General features: G+C 43.2%; 1 protein-coding gene across 2 annotated transcripts in view; it reads right to left on the bottom strand.

Moving 5' to 3' along the window:
* The window catches only part of LOC127918873 (cadherin-related family member 5-like), a 40,205-nt gene extending 28,690 nt beyond the window's left edge, over window positions 1-11,515 (bottom strand). For both annotated transcript variants that reach the window (XM_052502147.1, XM_052502148.1), the window contains exon 1: window positions 11,349-11,515. In XM_052502147.1, coding sequence (XP_052358107.1) covers window positions 11,349-11,448 — 100 coding nt within the window. In that variant the 5' untranslated portion in view covers window positions 11,449-11,515. The remainder of the gene's footprint in view (window positions 1-11,348) is intronic.
* Window positions 11,516-17,628: the final 6,113 nt, after the last annotated feature.

Genomic DNA, 17,628 nt, shown 5'->3' with positions numbered 1-17,628 from the left:
AGATACACTGTATTAATGGAGGTGTAGTGGAGGGGGTGTGTCTATAGATACACTGTATTAATGGAGGTGTGGTGGAGGAGGTGTGTCTATAGATACACTGTATTAATGGGGGTGTGGTGGAGGAGGTGTGTCTATAGATACACTGTATTAATGGAGGTGTAGTGGAGGAGGTGTGTCTATAGATACACTGTATTAATGGAGGTGTGGTGGAGGGGGCGTGTCTACAGATACACTGTATTAATGGAGGTGTGGTGGAGGAGGTGTGTCTACAGATACACTGTATTAATGGGGGTGTGGTGGAGGGGGCGTGTCTATAGATACACTGTATTAATGGAGGTGTGGTGGAGGGGTGTGTCTACAGATACACTGTATTGATGGAGGTGTGGTGGAGGAGGTGTGTCTACAGATACACTGTATTAATGGGGGTGTGGTGGAGGGGGCGTGTCTATAGATACACTGTATTAATGGAGGTGTGGTGGAGGAGGTGTGTCTATAGATACACTGTATTAATGGAGGTGTGGTGGAGGGGGCGTGTCTATAGATACACTGTATTAATGGAGGTGTGGTGGAGGAGGTGTGTCTATAGATACACTGTATTAATGGGGGTGTGGTGGAGGCGTGTCTATAGATACACTGTATTAATGGAGGTGTGGTGGAGGAGGTGTGTCTATAGATACACTGTATTAATTGGAGGTGTGGTGGAGGAGGTGTATCTACAGATACACTGTATTAATGGAGGTGTGGTGGAGGGGGCGTGTCTATAGATACATTGTATTAATGGGGGTGTAGTGGAGGAGGCGTGTCTACAGATACACTGTATTAATGGAGGCGTGTCTACAGATACACTGTATTAATGGAGGCGTGTCTACAGATACACTGTATTAATGGAGGCGTGTCTACAGATACACTGTATTAATGAAGGTGTGGTAGAGGAGATGTATCTACACTGTATTCTGACCTCTACTTAATTCCCTCAGAATTCCACCACCTTTATGCGCCAGGAAACCATGAATAAGGTCTAGCGAACCTGTCAGCTCCAAGTGGAAAAAGAATATACTTTTTTTCTCTATATATAAATAGCACCATTCTCCACGCACTGTAATTTACAACCTGATCAGAGCTATATATCAGAGCTATTGATAAGAGCTATTGATAAGAGCTATTGATCAGAGCTATTGATAAGAGCTATTGATCAGAGCTATTGATCAGAGCTATTGATAAGAGCTATTGATAAGAGCTATTGATAAGAGCTATTGATCAGAGCTATTGATAAGAGCTATTGATCAGAGCTATTGATAAGAGCTATTGATAAGAGCTATTGATCAGAGCTATTGATCAAGCTATTGCTATTGATAAGAGCTATGATAAGAGCTATTGATAAGAGCTATTGATCAGAGCTATTGATAAGAGCTTGATAAGAGCTATTGATAAGAGCTATTGATAAGAGCTATTGATAAGAGCTATTGATCAGAGCTATATAAGAGCTATTGATCAGAGCTATTGATAAGAGCTATTGATAAGAGCTATTGATAAGAGCTATTGATAAGAGCTATTGATAAGAGCTATTGATAAGAGCTATTGATAAGAGCTATTGATAAGAGCTATTGATAAGAGCTATTGATAAGAGCTATTGATAAGAGCTATTTATAAGAGCTATTGATAAGAGCTATTGATAAGAGCTAGGTAAATGAGTAATCCGTTTGGACAAGGGGATTGTAAATAGAAATGACACGTCGCTTTATATTTATTTGACCTAATAATCCCAAGAGACATGTGAAACCAGTCATGGCAACAAACTGAAGCGCATCAACTTTCCCACAATAAAGTTAATGAAAGGCTGTGTCATTAGGCACAATTTAAATGACCTTTTATATGACCTTTTAACTTGCGGGGATGGGCACTCTCGAATGTCTTAATTATAGGCAACCCCGACTTTCTCTATCTCCTATCACGTCAAATAATAGCCATTATCAGTATCAACAGTCTGTAGGCGTAATAAACACACTAAAATTAAACTGTTAGTTCCTTCAGTTGGTATGTAGCCGACATTACCATTCCATTTAATTCCATTGTTTCGTTTACCTTCATTTGCCTCGTGGCCTTGTGGTTGTTGCTGAGGATCATTAGTGACGGAGGATGACGTCACAAAAAGAAGGACCCACAGGCGTTACCCGCACGGTGGGAGACCCACGAGGTCTGGGGGGGCACACGCTCCTGTCATCGATATCTATGTTTTATATTTTGTATAATAAATCATTTTGAGAGTAGCCCTCCAACAAGTCATTCATTAACGTTTTTAATTTCCATATGTACTAGAGAGCTAAGTGTTTGTTTGTTTATTGGGCTTCAGGAATGTGACTGAAAAGGTGAAAAATAAAAAATAAACCGATTGAAAGTATAAGGGGGTATCGGTGAATATATGTCGTGGTCAAGACTACGACGGCGCCAGTGTAATGAGCAGAGTTTACTCAGGTGTTCAACAGCGCATATCAGACCCAGAGCTTAATGCTTCATATGTAGTTCTTTAATGAGTTTCAATTTAGAGAACAGATCTCTTCGCAGAAGCAACAAATACAGGAAGGTAAACAAAACCTGCTTGGTTGCCATAGCAACATCAGGGAACATGGGCAGACCGGAGTTGTTCTTCAAATACAGTATTTATCTTCTATTCTGTACCATCTTTAATTGAGCCTCGCATTCTCCTTCATTCCCGCTCTCAACACGTTTTCGGAAAGAGATGAACTCTATAGGAAGCTCTTGGGACAGGTCGTCTGGGTACTGGAAATAGATGAACTCTATAGGAAGCTCTTGGGACAGGTCGTCTGGGTACTGGAAATAGATGAACTCTATAGGAAGCTCTTGGGACAGGTCGTCTGGGTACTGGAAATAGATGAACTCTATAGGAAGCTCTTGGGACAGGTCGTCTGGGTACTGGAAATAGATGAACTCTATAGGAAGCTCTTGGGACAGGTCGTCTGGGTACTGGAAATAGATTAACTCTATAGGAAGCTCTTGGGACAGGTCGTCTGGGTACTGGAAATAGATGAACTCTATAGGAAGCTCTTGGGACAGGTCGTCTGGGTACTGGAAATAGATGAACTCTATAGGAAGCTCTTGGGACAGGTCGTCTGGGTACTGGAAAGAGATGAACTCTATAGGAAGCTCTTGGGACAGGTCGTCTGGGTACTGGAAAGCCCATACATTTGCAGATGCGAACATACCATAATCTTTAGCAGACAACAGTTCTTGAGGGCTTGAACAAAATAAAGTTGTTTGCAATTTCGTTCATAGGCTACTGGTGAACCGGCGTTTGAGTTGTGTGGTTACAATATCAACGGTCCCTTATCTCTGGTATATCTTGGCATCCATCATCCAACAATTAATTTGAATTATGTGCAGCGCAATGGACATATAATGCCCAATGTCTCAGGAATGTCTGGGTTTGCAATACTCAGCATAGAAAACAGTTGGGTCGGGAACTTGGGCCGACAGGCCGTGGTGGATTAAATGTGATTTAATTCAATTGAATTTCGCTCATTTGTTAAGGATATTAGCCAGACAAAACCCGTGGAGTTCAACCATAAATAGTGTCTGAAAGTACAGTATCCTCAAGCAGACTACTTTCCCCCTTATTGTTAGGCTATTTGAGATGTTACTTTGATAAGAAGTTTATAAACACTGTGTATAGCTGTAGATAGTACACTGCATAATGAAACAATACCTAGTAAACTAGTGTTTTGAGGGTAACTGACTCTATTATTTGCCATTAATTGACTGGTTTTACGCACAACAACGTTCTATTCAAGATGGGAGAGAGCGCGAGGACGGCTCATGTCATGCAGGTTCAGGAAGCTTATACAGGACAGTTGTATATCCTATGAAAAAAAAAATATATATATATATTGGTAGCTGATCAGTATGCTGCTGCAACAAACGTTTATTTTATAATCTGCAATATTTAAATTCCGAACTTTATTGACTTAACAAGTGTGTAGTGGTGTAAAGTACTTAAGTAGTATTTTGGGGAATCTGTACTTTACTTTACTATTTTTTATGTTTGACTACTTTTACTTCATTACATTCCTAAATAAAATTATGTACTTTTTACTCCATACATTTTCCCTGACACCCAAAATTACGAGTTACAATTTGAGTGCTTAGCAGGACAGGAAAACGGTAAAATTCACACACTCATCAAGATAACGTCCCTGGTCGTCCCTACTGCCTCTGATCTGGTGAATTCACTCAATATAAAAGCTTCCTTTGTAAATTATGTCTGAGTGTTGGACTGTGACCCTGACTGCCAAAAAATATATATATATAAATACAATTGTGCCGTGTGGTTTACTAAATATCAGGAATTTGATGAGTAGCAGTGACTTTTACTTCATACTTCTACTCAAGTATGACAATGTAGTACTTTTTCCACCTCTGTACTTAAGTACATTTCAAATCTGATACTTTTAGATTTTTTCTCAAGTAGTATTTTACTAGGTTACTTTCACTTTTACTTGAGTCATTTTCTATTAAAGTATCTTTACTTTTACTCAAGTATGACAATTTGAGTACTTGTTCCACCTCTGCCACCGGGCAACAGTCTAAAAATGTCAGCATTGGGACACCCTGTAGAGCTTCGTGTACTGTTAGGATTTAAGAGGAAATGACGAACAAATAGGTCTACCAATAAACATTTACCCATTAGCTAAAACGAAGCGAAGCCTTGGCACCAAACAAGTCCTGTGATCGATTCGATTAGGCTGCGCAGCCGTATAGACATGTCGCAATTTCAGCACCATGGACAGCGATCAGCAGTCTACACCTTGCGGGGGGCGAGAGAAGCAGCGTTATGCCAGTGCATGTAGTCTATTTAAATCGTTACGGAACGGAGGGCAGACCAAGACGTAACAGTTTGAGCCCGACACACATGTGGCGATACTTGGCTGTGCAATCCCACAGTTCCATGGTTAGTGCAGGCAATAGACGACGGCATAGCCTACTATTGTAAACTATTCACTATTCTCCCTATTCTAATTGTATATACACGAGGCGTCCAACATTACCATGGGTTAAATAACTATTTAAGGGGATGGCTTAAGATAAATGTACTGAAAACCCTTATCGAATTAAAACTCCATGAGACAATATGTTGACCAGCAAGTTGTGAGGCTTTTCAGTTATTGAATTAGGCCTACGTTTTTTTATTCAGCAAGCGCAAGGGAACCATACCTGCAAAACCCCGTTAATTACGCACCTTCATAAGGTAGGTCTGAATATCAGCTATGGAGAAGCGAGAAGGAAAGGCGTGATGCGGCGGTTTACTCATAACCGCATAACCCCGCAGTCTCCGGGTTGTCCGCGGGGCGGGTGTGTTTAGGGTTATGGAATATTGTGTGGATCAAGGCCGGGTGGGTGGCGAGCGGGTTGAATAAAGAGAAAACAAAACCTTTTAAAAATCCATAAATGTAGAATTATTGTGCAATATATATCTATAGGCTACATTGAGGTTTTTCGTTCATTAGTTTCGGCTAACAGGCATGATTAGTAGCCTATTTAAGCCTAAACTTCCCGCGCACCAAATAGCCTACATATCTTATTGCCAAAGGCTTATGGGACGGGAATAAAAGGTTAATGTAGATCCACAGAGTTTAAAAGAACAATGTCAGAGTTTAATTAAATAAGTGAAAAGCTGCGGAATGTAGAGTTAAAAATAAAGAGTTGGGAGGCCCAGAGAAGAAGTCTAATGTTATAGAAGAGAGGACCAGAACAGTAGTCTAATGGTATAGAAGAGAGGACCAGAAAAGTAGTCTAATGTTATAGAAGAGAGGACCAGAACAGTAGTCTAATGGTATAGAAGAGAGGACCAGAACAGTAGTCTAATGGTAGTAGAAGAAGAGGACCAGAACAGTAGTCTAATGTTATAGAAGAGAGGACCAGAACAGTAGTCTAATGGTATAGAAGAGAGGACCAGAACAGTAGTCTAATGTTATAGAAGAGAGGACCAGAACAGTAGTCTAATGTTATAGAAGAGAGGACCAGAAAAGTAGTCTAATGTTATAGAAGAGGACCAGAACAGTAGTCTAATGTTATAGAAGAGAACAGTAGTCTAATGTTATAGAAGAGAGTAGTCTACCAGAACAGTAGTCTAATGTTATAGAAGAGAGGACCAGAACAGTAGTCTAATGTTATAGAAGAGAGGACCAGAACAGTAGTCTAATGTTATAGAAGAGAGGACCAGAACAGTAGTCTAATGTTATAGAAGAGAGGACCAGAACAGTAGTCTAATGTTATAGAAGAGAGGACCAGAACAGTAGTCTAATGTTATACAAGAGAGGACCAGAACAGTAGTCTAATGTTATAGAAGAGAGGACCAGAACAGTAGTCTAATGTTATAGAAGAGAGGACCAGAACAGTAGTCTAATGTTATAGAAGAGAGGACCAGAACAGTAGTCTAATGTTATAGAAGAGAGGACCAGAACAGTAGTCTAATGTTATAGAAGAGAGGACCAGAACAGTAGTCTGATGTTATAGAAGAGAGGACCAGAACAGTAGTCTAATGTTATAGAAGAGAGACCAGAGACCAGAACAGTAGTCTAATGGTATAGTTATAGAAGAGAGACCAGAACAGTAGTCTAATGTTATAGAAGAGAGGACCAGAACAGTAGTCTATGTTATAGAAGAGAGGACCAGAACAGTAGTCTAATGTTATAGAAGAGAAGACCAGAACAGTAGTCTAATGTTATAGAAGAGAGGACCAGAACAGTAGTCTAATGTTATAGAAGAGAGGACTAAAATAGAAGAGAGGACCAGAACAGTAGTCTGAGTTAGTCTAATGTTATAGAAGAGAGGACCAGAACAGTAGTCTAATGTTATAGAAGAGAGGACCAGAACAGTAGTCTAATGTTATAGAAGAGAAGACTGTTATAGAAGAGAGGACCAGAACAGTGGTTATAGAAGAGGACCAGAACAGTAGTCTAATGGTACAGGAAGAGAGGACCAGAACCTCCCTCCCCAGAACAGTAGTCAGGAACAGAGACAGACCCCTCCAGAACAGTAGTCCCCAGTACAATGTTAGAAGAACCCCCTAGTCCTGTTATAGAAGAGAGGACCAGAACAGTAGTCTAAAGAAGAGAGGACCAGAACAGTCTTATAGAAGAGAGGACCAGAACAGTAGTCTAATGTTATAGAAGAGAGGACAGAACAGTAGTCCCTCCCTCCCCAAACAGTAGTCTAATGTTATAGAACACCAGAACCTCCAGAACAGTAGTCTAATGTTATAGAAGAGGACCAGAACAGTAGTCTTATGTTATAGAAGGAGGACACCCCTTAGTCTTCAAGAACAACTGTTACAGTAGTCTAATGTTAAAGAGAGACCAAACAGTAGTAAACCAGAATAGTAGTCTTCAATGACAACAAAATGTTATAGAAAATAACCAGAACAGTTCTATTCAACGCAAAAACCAGAAATAAATAATAATATGAATGAAGAAAATAATATTAAAAGTCAGCTGATGGTGTTTATTACAATATATTTATTGTAATTTATTACCGACACCATGCTACACGGCAGCACATCGTCCCCAGAACACCCCCTCCCTCCCCAGTCAACAAAGGAACACCCCATCCCTCCCCCAACACAGGAACAAAGGGCTTCCCCATTACAGGAACACCCCCTAACAGCCCCCTCCCCTCTCCCAACACAGGATTGTACATTATTTTCCCAGCAACAACAAAAAGAAAAAGAATAGCAGTGGTTATGAAAATAAATTATTCAACGCAAAACCACAAATAATAATGATGAATTGTGAGGCGCTAGGTGACGACTGCGACAGTGACATCAGTCAATTCAAAGGGTTTATTACATACATTGGCTAACTTCGACAGTGACACAATGGGAACTGACCTGTGGCCTGTCAAGGGAACTGTAGTCTACTGTTCTGATGGGTTAAATGAACAACTGAAATCTGGACACTGATTGTAGGTCTATAACCTCTCGCATAGCCTTAATATTAACTCCTGCAGCATTTCTTGCAGTAAAACGATGGGCTTACGCCAAATGTAAGCTACATTTTGACTTGGGAAGAGGAGTGGAGAAATATGATTTCTTTCTTTCAGCATCTTGACGGTATGTGAAAACTCAGCATACAAATACATAGTTAGATAAACTACATGGCCACTACTCAACAAACCATTTCTGTACGTCTCTACTCCCCTCGCTTTAAGCACGGGGGTATTGTCATGCTGAAACAAGACACGGCCTTCCCCAAACTGTTGCCACAAAGTTGGAAGAACAGAATCGTCTAGAATATCATTGTATCCTGGGGGGGGGCTAGCTCGAACCATGAAAAACAGCCCCTGACCATTATTCCTCCTCCACCAAACTTTACAGTTGACACTATGCATTCGGGCAGATAGCGATCTCCTGGCATCCGCCAGTCCCTGATTCGTCCATCGGACTACCAGATTCGTCATTCCAGAGAACGCGTTTCCACTGCTCCAGAGTCCAATGATGGTGAAGATTTACACCACTCCAGCCAACATTTGGCATTGCTCATGGTTATCTTAGGCTTGTGTGTGGCTGCTCAGCTATGGAAACCCATTTCATGAAACTCTCGACAAACAGTTATTGTGTTGACGTTGCTTCCAGAGGCAGTCGGTGGTGAGTGTTGCAACCCGAGGACAGATGATTTTTACGAGCTATGGTGATTCAGCCCTCTGCGTTCCTATCCTGTCAGCTTGTGTGGCCTACCACTTCACGGTTGAGCCGTTGTTGCTCCTAGACATTTCCACTTCACTATAACAGCACTTACAGTTGACCCGGGGCAGCTCTAGCAGGGCAGAAATTTGACGAACTGGCTTGTATGACGGTGCCACGTTGAAAGTGACTGAGCTCTTCAGTGCGGCCCATTCTACTGCCAATGTTTGTCTATGGAGATTGTATGGCTGTGTGTTCGATTTTATACAACTGTCAGCAATGGGTGTGGCTGAAATAGCCAAATCTAGTCATTTCAAGGGGTGTCCACATACCTTTGGCCATACAGTGGAACATCTGTAGAGATGCTGTCTTTATCAGCATCATAAAACCTGATAGCGTGGTTAGGGACCGTCTCTAAAGGTGAATGTGCTGTCTTTATCAGCATCATAAAACCTGATAGCGTGGTTAGGGACCGTCTCTAAAGGTGAATGTGCTGTCTTTATCAGCATCATAAAACCTGATAGCGTGGTTAGGGACCATCTCTAAAGGTGAAGGTGCTGTCTTTATCAGCATCATAAAACCTGATAGCGTGGTTAGGGACCGTCTCTAAAGGTGAATGTGCTGTCTTTATCAGCATCATAAAACCTGATAGCGTGGTTAGGGACCGTCTCTAAAGGTGAATGTGCTGTCTTTATCAGCATCATAAAACCTAATAACATGGTTAGGGACGGTCTCTAAAGGTGAAGGTGCTGTCTTTATCAGCATCATAAAACCTGATAGCGTGGTTAGGGACCATCTCTAAAGATGAAGGTGCTGTCTTTATCAGCATCATAAAACCTGATAGCGTGGTTAGGGACCGTCTCTAAAGGTGAAGGTGCTGTCTTTATCAGCATCATAAAACCTGATAACGTGGTTAGGGACCATCTCTAAAGGTGAAGGTGCTGTCTTTATCAGCATCATAAAACCTGATAGCGTGGTTAGGGACCGTCTCTAAAGGTGAAGGTGCTGTCTTTATCAGCATCATAAAACCTGATAGCGTGGTTAGGGACCATCTCTAAAGATGAAGGTGCTGTCTTTATCAGCATCATTAAACCTCATACTATTTCAAACACATAAAATATGCATCTAAGCCAAACTGAAATCTTATCAGAAACATGTTTGGTCGTTTTCACATATTTCTATTTCCTTCCAACTGTTGAAAGTGGACATTTTGCACAGCAAAACTTTCCCGTTTTTAAATAATTATTGCATTTTATCGCTGGTCCCTAAAGGTCTTTGCTCCCGAGAAAGAATCAGAGATGACGGAGAAAACTTTACCGATCTCAACTGCATTGAATCATTCATTCTATCGATCACATTATTCTGTTGAGCAAAAGTGTTGACTTAATCTTCTAGGTCCATTTATAAATGACAGAAGAGAATCTGCATCTAATTACAGACAAGTTGACTAACAAATAGCCTACCAACATGCTGGAAATTATAAGCAGAAACATATCTATATCAGGCAACAACTAAAAAATATCCTGCACCTCCTGTTAAAAATAACCTTCTGCTGTCTCTGACTGTAGCCTACAGCACATGTTGTATAGTAGTGGGTTAGGGTTGGGTGCGGGTCTCAGATTTTCCCTTTATCACATAGAGTCTGGCGGTTGCGTATGCGTTATCAGCAATGGCGGGTGGATGAGCCAACAGTTGACCTGCGCACCGCTAGCGCGTGGAGGAAAGGCATAACTTCCTAAACCAGAATCTGGCCCCGTGGTCAGTATGACGTGCAGGCCACAAGGCCCGTGAAACATTGACAGAGGTAGTTACCAATATATAAAACCCATTTTTGATAAGAGGTCAGATTGCACTGTGCTTGAGGACAGTGCGTTTGATTCATGTTTAATTATGCATTTTCTTAGCTTATGAAATGTTCAATCAATGTCCTATAATCCTGGATGTCTTTAGGGGGGTTAAGAACTGGTCCTAGGCAGACTTATTCACTTTAAACCAAATTAACCAAATCAGCCTGTGGAGCCTAAGATGGACACTGTGTACCCCCTATTAAAAAACCATCAACAATCACACTAGAACCATCACTACTCAAATTAAACCAAACAACAGAACCATCAACCACCTAGAACCATCAACTCACACAGAACCATCACTACTCACAATACAACCATCACTACTCACACTAGAACCATCACTACTCACACTAGAACCATCACTACTCACACTAGAACCATCACTACTCACACTAGAACCATCACTACTCACACCCATCACTACTCACACTAGAACCATCACTACTCACAATAGAACCATCACTACTCACACTAGAACCATCACTACTCACAATAGAACCATCACTACTCACACTAGAACCATCACTACTCACACTAGAACCATCACTACTCACACTAGAACCATCACTACTCACACTAGAACCATCACTACTCACACTAGAACCATCACTACTCACACTAGAACCATCACTACTCACACTAGAACCATCACTACTCACACTAGAACCATCACTACTCACACTAGAACCATCACTACTCACACTAGAACCATCACTACTCACACTAGAACCATCACTACTCACACTAGAACCATCACTACTCACACTAGAACCATCACTACTCACACTAGAACCATCACTACTCACGTTTCTCAGCTGGACAAAGTATAGAAAGTGAAAACAACACCAGACAACCCAGGAGGATATTTGCAGTTTGCTGTTTTCCTTGAACATTATATAGTTCCATGTCCTGGTTTTCAGACGACACGACAAATGAAGTCCGTAGAGAGGACGAGGAGAGGAGACGATGGTACCAGTTGGTACTCACTGGGCATAATGCTGTGTCTGTGTTGCCCTGCCTGACGTGTGGGAGTCGACTACAGTTGCAATGTCTGTGACTTCATCTTAGGGTCATATTATTGCCTAAAGAGCCAACAGGGGCCTGCGAGCCTCCTACTGAAATACTTGCATCTGATTTGCTGCTTGAAGACGGTTACACTGGAAGTGTATGAAATGGCATCCTATTCCTTATGGGCCCTGGTTAAGAGTAGTGTACTATGTAGGGAATAGGGCCCTGGTTAAAAGTAGTGTACTATATAGGGAATAGGGCCCTGGTTAAAAGTAGTGTACTATATAGGGAATAGGGCCCTGGTTAAAAGTAGTGTACTATATAGGGAATAGGGCTCTGGTCTATAGTAGTACCACTATATAGGGAATAGGGCTCTGGTCTATAGTAGTACCACTATATAGGGAATAGGGCTCTGGTCTATAGTAGTAGCACTATATAGGGAATAGGGCTCTGGTCTATAGTAGTACCACTATATAGGGAATATGGCTCTGGTCTATAGTAGTATCACTATATAGGGAATGGGGCTCTGGTCTATAGTAGTACACAATATAGGGAATAGGGCTCTGGTCTATAGTAGTGCACTATATAGGGAATAGGGCTCTGGTCTATAGTAGTAGCACTATATAGGGAATATGGCTCTGCTTTATAGTAGTACACAATATAGGAATAGGTCTCTGGTCTATAGTAGTACCACTATATAGGAATAGGGGCTCTGGTCTATAGTAGTACCACTATATATAGGGCTCTGGTCAATAGTAGTACCACTAGGGGAATTGATGGATGGATGGATGGATGGATAGGATAGTACCACTGGATATAGGATGGAATAGATGGATGGTGGATGGATGGATGGATAGTAGGATATGGATGGATGGATGGATATGGATGGATGGAATAGGGGATCTGGTCTATAGTAGTACCACTATATGGATGGGGATGGATGGATAAATAGATGGATGGATGGATGGATGGGTGGATGGATGGATGGATGGACGAATGGATGGATGGATCTAACCAGTCAGTTCTAACCAGTCAGATCTAACCAGTCAGGTCTAACCATTCAGGTCTAACCAGTCAGTTCTAACCAGTCAGATCTAACCAGTCAGGTCTAACCAGTCAGCACTAACCAGTCAGGTCTAACCAGTCAGATCTAACCAGTGTAATGTTCAGAAGTACTGACTCTACAACAACACGTGGATCACATTAACCCTAATCTCTGAAATCAAAAGCTCTGCATGCCATCATAAACACATTGTAATTTTATTAGTAAATCATATTGAGGTGTTTATAAAAAAAGGACTTATTTTCTGGACTCACTGAAGCATCAGTAGGACATAGTCCACATGTATATGACCACCACCATCCACTTTCTCCCATCCTCTCAAGGGGTTTGAAAATAGGTGCCCTATTCCCTATATAGCGCCTTACTTTTCACCAAAGCGTACTGTAAGGTATAGCGTGCCAAGTCAGACACAACCTAGGGGTTTCTCTGTCACCTGGGTCTTTGTGGTCCCCTACAACAACCTGTCCCCTGTCTCTGTCCCGCATGGACATGTGATGACATAGACACTGGTCATAATGGGGGACACGTACCACTTCACACAGGAACCATATATCACTCCTCCACACACACACACACACACACACACACACACACACACACACACACACACACACACACACGCTTCACACACCTCTCCCACGCCCGTCCACCACCCACTATAGACCTGCTGTGTGTGGGAATAACAGACACACAGTGTCATAGTGTCATATGAAACAAACACGTTGTGTTGTGTGAGGCTGCCAAACACAAGACACCATGGTATAATGACAGGCTATAAGAGGGAGGGAGCCCCTAGGAACACCCAGCTGTTGGCTTGGAACAGTGTGGTCTCATTCTTCATGTCATTGCAGATTGAACTGAATGACTTACCTGGCTGAATTGAATGGATTTACCTGACTACCCAGTGCTTGACTTGGTCAGGAGCTCACAGGAACGGAGTACAGGGCCAGCACATCAAATGTTCTACTGAGTTCCCGGAACCTCTTATGAGGTCAAAAGTATTGTGGAGTTCCGGAACCTCTTATCAGGTCAAAAGTATTGTGGAGTTCCGGAACCTCTTATCAGGTCAAAAGTATTGTGGAGTTCCGGAACCTCTTATCAGGTCAAAAGTATTGTGGAGTTCCGGAACCTCTTATCAGGTCAAAAGGGTTGTGGAGTTCCGAACCTCTTATCAGGTCAAAAGTATTGTGGAGTTCCTGAACCTCTTATGAGGTCAAAAGTATTGTGGAGTTCCAGAACCTCTTATGAGGTCAAAAGTATTGTGGAGTTCCGGAACCTCTTACCAGGTCAAAAGTATTGTGGAGTTCCAGAACCTCTTATCAGGTCAAAAGTATTGTGGAGTTCCAGAACCTCTTATCAGGTCAAAAGTATTGTGGAGTTCCAGAACCTCTTATCAGGTCAAAAGTATTGTGAGTTCCAGAACCTCTTATCAGGTCAAAAGTATTGAGTTCCGAACCTCTTATCAGGTCAAAAGTATTGTGGAGTTCCGGAACCTCTTATCAGGTCAAAAGTATTGTGGAGTTCCGGAACCTCTTACCAGGTCAAAAGTATTGTGGAGTTCCAGAACCACTTATCAGGTCAAAAGTATTGTGGAGTTCCAGAACCTCTTATCAGGTCAAAAGTATTGTGGAGTTCCGGAACCTCTTATCAGGTTAAAAGTATTGTGGAATTCCATATAAACAGTACCACCACCTATTTCAGTCCAAGTCAACCTAAAATGAAATGTGAAACTGTTGACACTTTAAAAGGAGAAATCGTAAATAGTTCATTGTCTCTCATGTGTAAGGCCTTATCAACCAAAGTACTGAGGAGTTGATGTCATTGTGAATATGTAAAGCTTCATTTTTCCATCCAAGGACTCTTGGCATGGTGAGACAGACAGGGGCTGCAGTAACCACTACCACCAGCCAGCAGAGAGCATTGTAGAGGTTTGAATAGAACAGCCTGTGGATACAGTAAACAACATTGTCATTTTCAACATAGTTTAAGTTTCAAGTTACATGAAGCAGAACAGATATTCAGACTGGCCGTTTCCAGGATAGGATTTGATTATGCACTGCCCTACAGGCCCAAGACAAGAAAAGACGCTGGGCCCAGGTTCCACACTTCTCATAGGAATACGAAAATAGGTTCCATACCCAGTCAGTTTTATACAGTAGGAATACGACCTGAGGCCCAGGTTCCATACCCAGTCAGTCTCATACAGTAGGAATACGAAGCTTCAGGTTCTATACCCAGTCAGTCTCATACAGTAGAAACAACCTGGGCCCAGGTTCCATACCCAGTCAGTCTTATACAGTAGGAATACACCTGGCCCAGGGGAACCAATACCCAGTCAGTCTCATACAGTAGAAATACAACCCTTTCATTTTCCATACCCAGTCAGTCTCATTACAGTAGGAATACAACCCGGACCCAGGTTCCATACCCAGTCAGTCTCATACAGTAGAAATACAACCTGCCCAGGTTCTATACCCAGTCAGTCCATACAGTAGGAATACGAATGGGCCCAGGTTCCATACCCAGTCAGTCTCATACAGTAGGAATACAACCCGTCCCAGGTTCCATACCCAGTCAGTCTTGTACAGTAGGAATACGACCCGGGCCCAGGTTCCATACCAAGTCAGTCTCATACAGTAGGAATACAACCCGGGCCCAGATTCCATACCCAGTCAGTCTCATACAGTAGGAATACAACCCTCAGCCCAGGTTCTATACCAAGTCTGTCTCATACAGTAGGAATACGACCCTGTCCCAGGTTCTATACCCAGTCAGTCTTGTACAGTAGGAATACGACCCGGCCCAGGTTCCATACCAAGTCAGTCTCATACAGTAGGAATACAACCTGGCCCAGGTTCTATACCCAGTCAGTCTCATACAGTAGGAATAGGACCCGGGCCCAGGTTCTATACCAAGTCTGTCTCATACAGTAGGAATAAGACCCGGGCCCAGGTTCCATACCAAGTCAGTCTCATCAGTAGGAATACGACCCGGCCCAGGTTCTATACCCAGTCAGTCTCATACAGTAGGAATAGGACCCGGGCCCAGGTTCTATACCAAGTCTATCTCATACAGTAGGAATACAACCCGGGCCCAGGTTCCATACCCAGTCAGTCTTATACAGTAGGAATACGACCCGGCCCAGGTTCCATACCCAGTCAGTCTCATACAGTAGGAATACGACCCGGCCCAGGTTCCATACCCAGTCAGTCTCATACAGTAGGAATACGACCCGGGCCCAGGTTCCATACCCAGTCAGTCTCATACAGTAGAAAAACAACCCGGGCCCAGGTTCCATACAGTCAGTCTCATACAGTAGAAATACAACCGGGCCCAGGTTCCTATACCCAGTCAGTCTCATACAGTAGGAATACGACCAGGGCCCAGGTTCCATACCCAGTCAGTCTCATACAGTAGAAATACAACCCGGGCCCAGGTTCTATACCCAGTCAGTCTCATACAGTAGGAATAGGACCCGGGCCCAGGTTCTATACCAAGTCTATCTCATACAGTAGGAAACAACCCGGGCCCAGGTTCCATACCCAGTCAGTCTTATACAGTAGGAATACGACCCGGCCCAGGTTCCATACCCAGTCAGTCTCATACAGTAGGAATACGACCCGGCCCAGGTTCCATACCCAGTCAGTCTCATACAGTAGGAATACAACCCGGGCCCAGGTTCCATACCCAGTCAGTCTCATACAGTAGAAAAACAACCCGGGCCCAGGTTCCATACCCAGTCAGTCTCATACAGTAGAAATACAACCCGGGCCCAGGTTCTATACCCAGTCAGTCTCATACAGTAGGAATACGACCAGGGCCCAGGTTCCATACCCAGTCAGTCTCATACAGTAGAAATACAACCCGGGCCCAGGTTCTATACCCAGTCAGTCTCATACAGTAGGAATCAGACCCAGGCCCAGGTTCTATACCCAGTCTGTCTCATACAGTAGGAATACGACCCGGGTCCAGGTGCCAGTCAGTCTCATACAGTACGCAGCTCCAGTATAGAGGTACACAGTCCAGGGCAACACAGTGTCAACAGCAGCAAATGAGCCTCAGCAGTCTTAAGACTCCCTCCCAGAATGCTTTGCACTAATCAACAGTAGCTGCTTACAGTGGCTGGAGGCTCACCCCAGGTTAGGGATAGAGTTAGAGTGGGGTCAGCCATGTATGAGTCCTGCTTGGGACAGGTTAGAGTTAGAGTTAGGTCAGCCATGTATGAATGCTGCTTGGGACAGGTTAGGGTTAGAGTTAGATGAGGTCAGCCATGTATGAGTCCTGCTTGGGCCGGGTTAGGGTTAGAGTTAGATGAGGTCAGCCATGTATGAGTCCTGCTTGGGCCGGGTTAGGGTTAGAGTTAGATGAGGTCAGCCATGTATGAGTCCTGCTTGGGCCGGTTTAGGGTTAGAGTTAGATGAGGTCAGCCATGTATGAGTCCTGCTTGGGCCGGGTTAGGGTTAGAGTTAGATGAGGTCAGCCATGTATGAGTCCTGCTTGGGCCGGGTTAGGGTTAGAGTTAGATGAGGTCAGCCATGTATGAGTCCTGCTTGGGCCGGGTTAGGGTTAGAGTTAGATGAGGTCAACCATGTATGAGTCCTGTTTGGGCTGGGTTAGGGTTAGAGTTAGACGAGGTCAGCCATGTATGAGTCCTGCTTGGGCCGGGTTAGGGTTAGAGTTAGAGTTAGGTCAGCCATGTATGAGTCCTATTTGGGCCGGGTTAGGGTTAGAGTTAGACGAGGTCAGCCATGTATGAGTCCTGCTTGGGACAGGTTAGGGTTAGAGTTAGTTCCTTCACTGAGGTCAGCCATGTATCAGTCCTGCTTGGGCCGGGTTAGGGTTAGATGAGGTCAGCCATGTATGAGTCCTGCTTGGGCCAGGGTTAGGGTTAGAGTTAGGAGGTCAGCCATGTATGAGTCCTGCTTGGCTGGGTTAGGTTAGAGTTAGACGAGGTCAGCCATGTATGAGTCCTGCTTGGGGGCCGGCTTAGGGTTAGACGAGGTCAGCCATGTATG

This window comes from Oncorhynchus keta, unplaced genomic scaffold (assembly GCF_023373465.1).
Source record: "Oncorhynchus keta strain PuntledgeMale-10-30-2019 unplaced genomic scaffold, Oket_V2 Un_contig_15140_pilon_pilon, whole genome shotgun sequence".
NCBI classification, from domain to species: domain Eukaryota; kingdom Metazoa; phylum Chordata; class Actinopteri; order Salmoniformes; family Salmonidae; genus Oncorhynchus; species Oncorhynchus keta.
The sequence above is the reverse complement of the archived record's forward strand: the minus strand, read 5'-3'. Positions and strand labels throughout refer to the sequence as shown.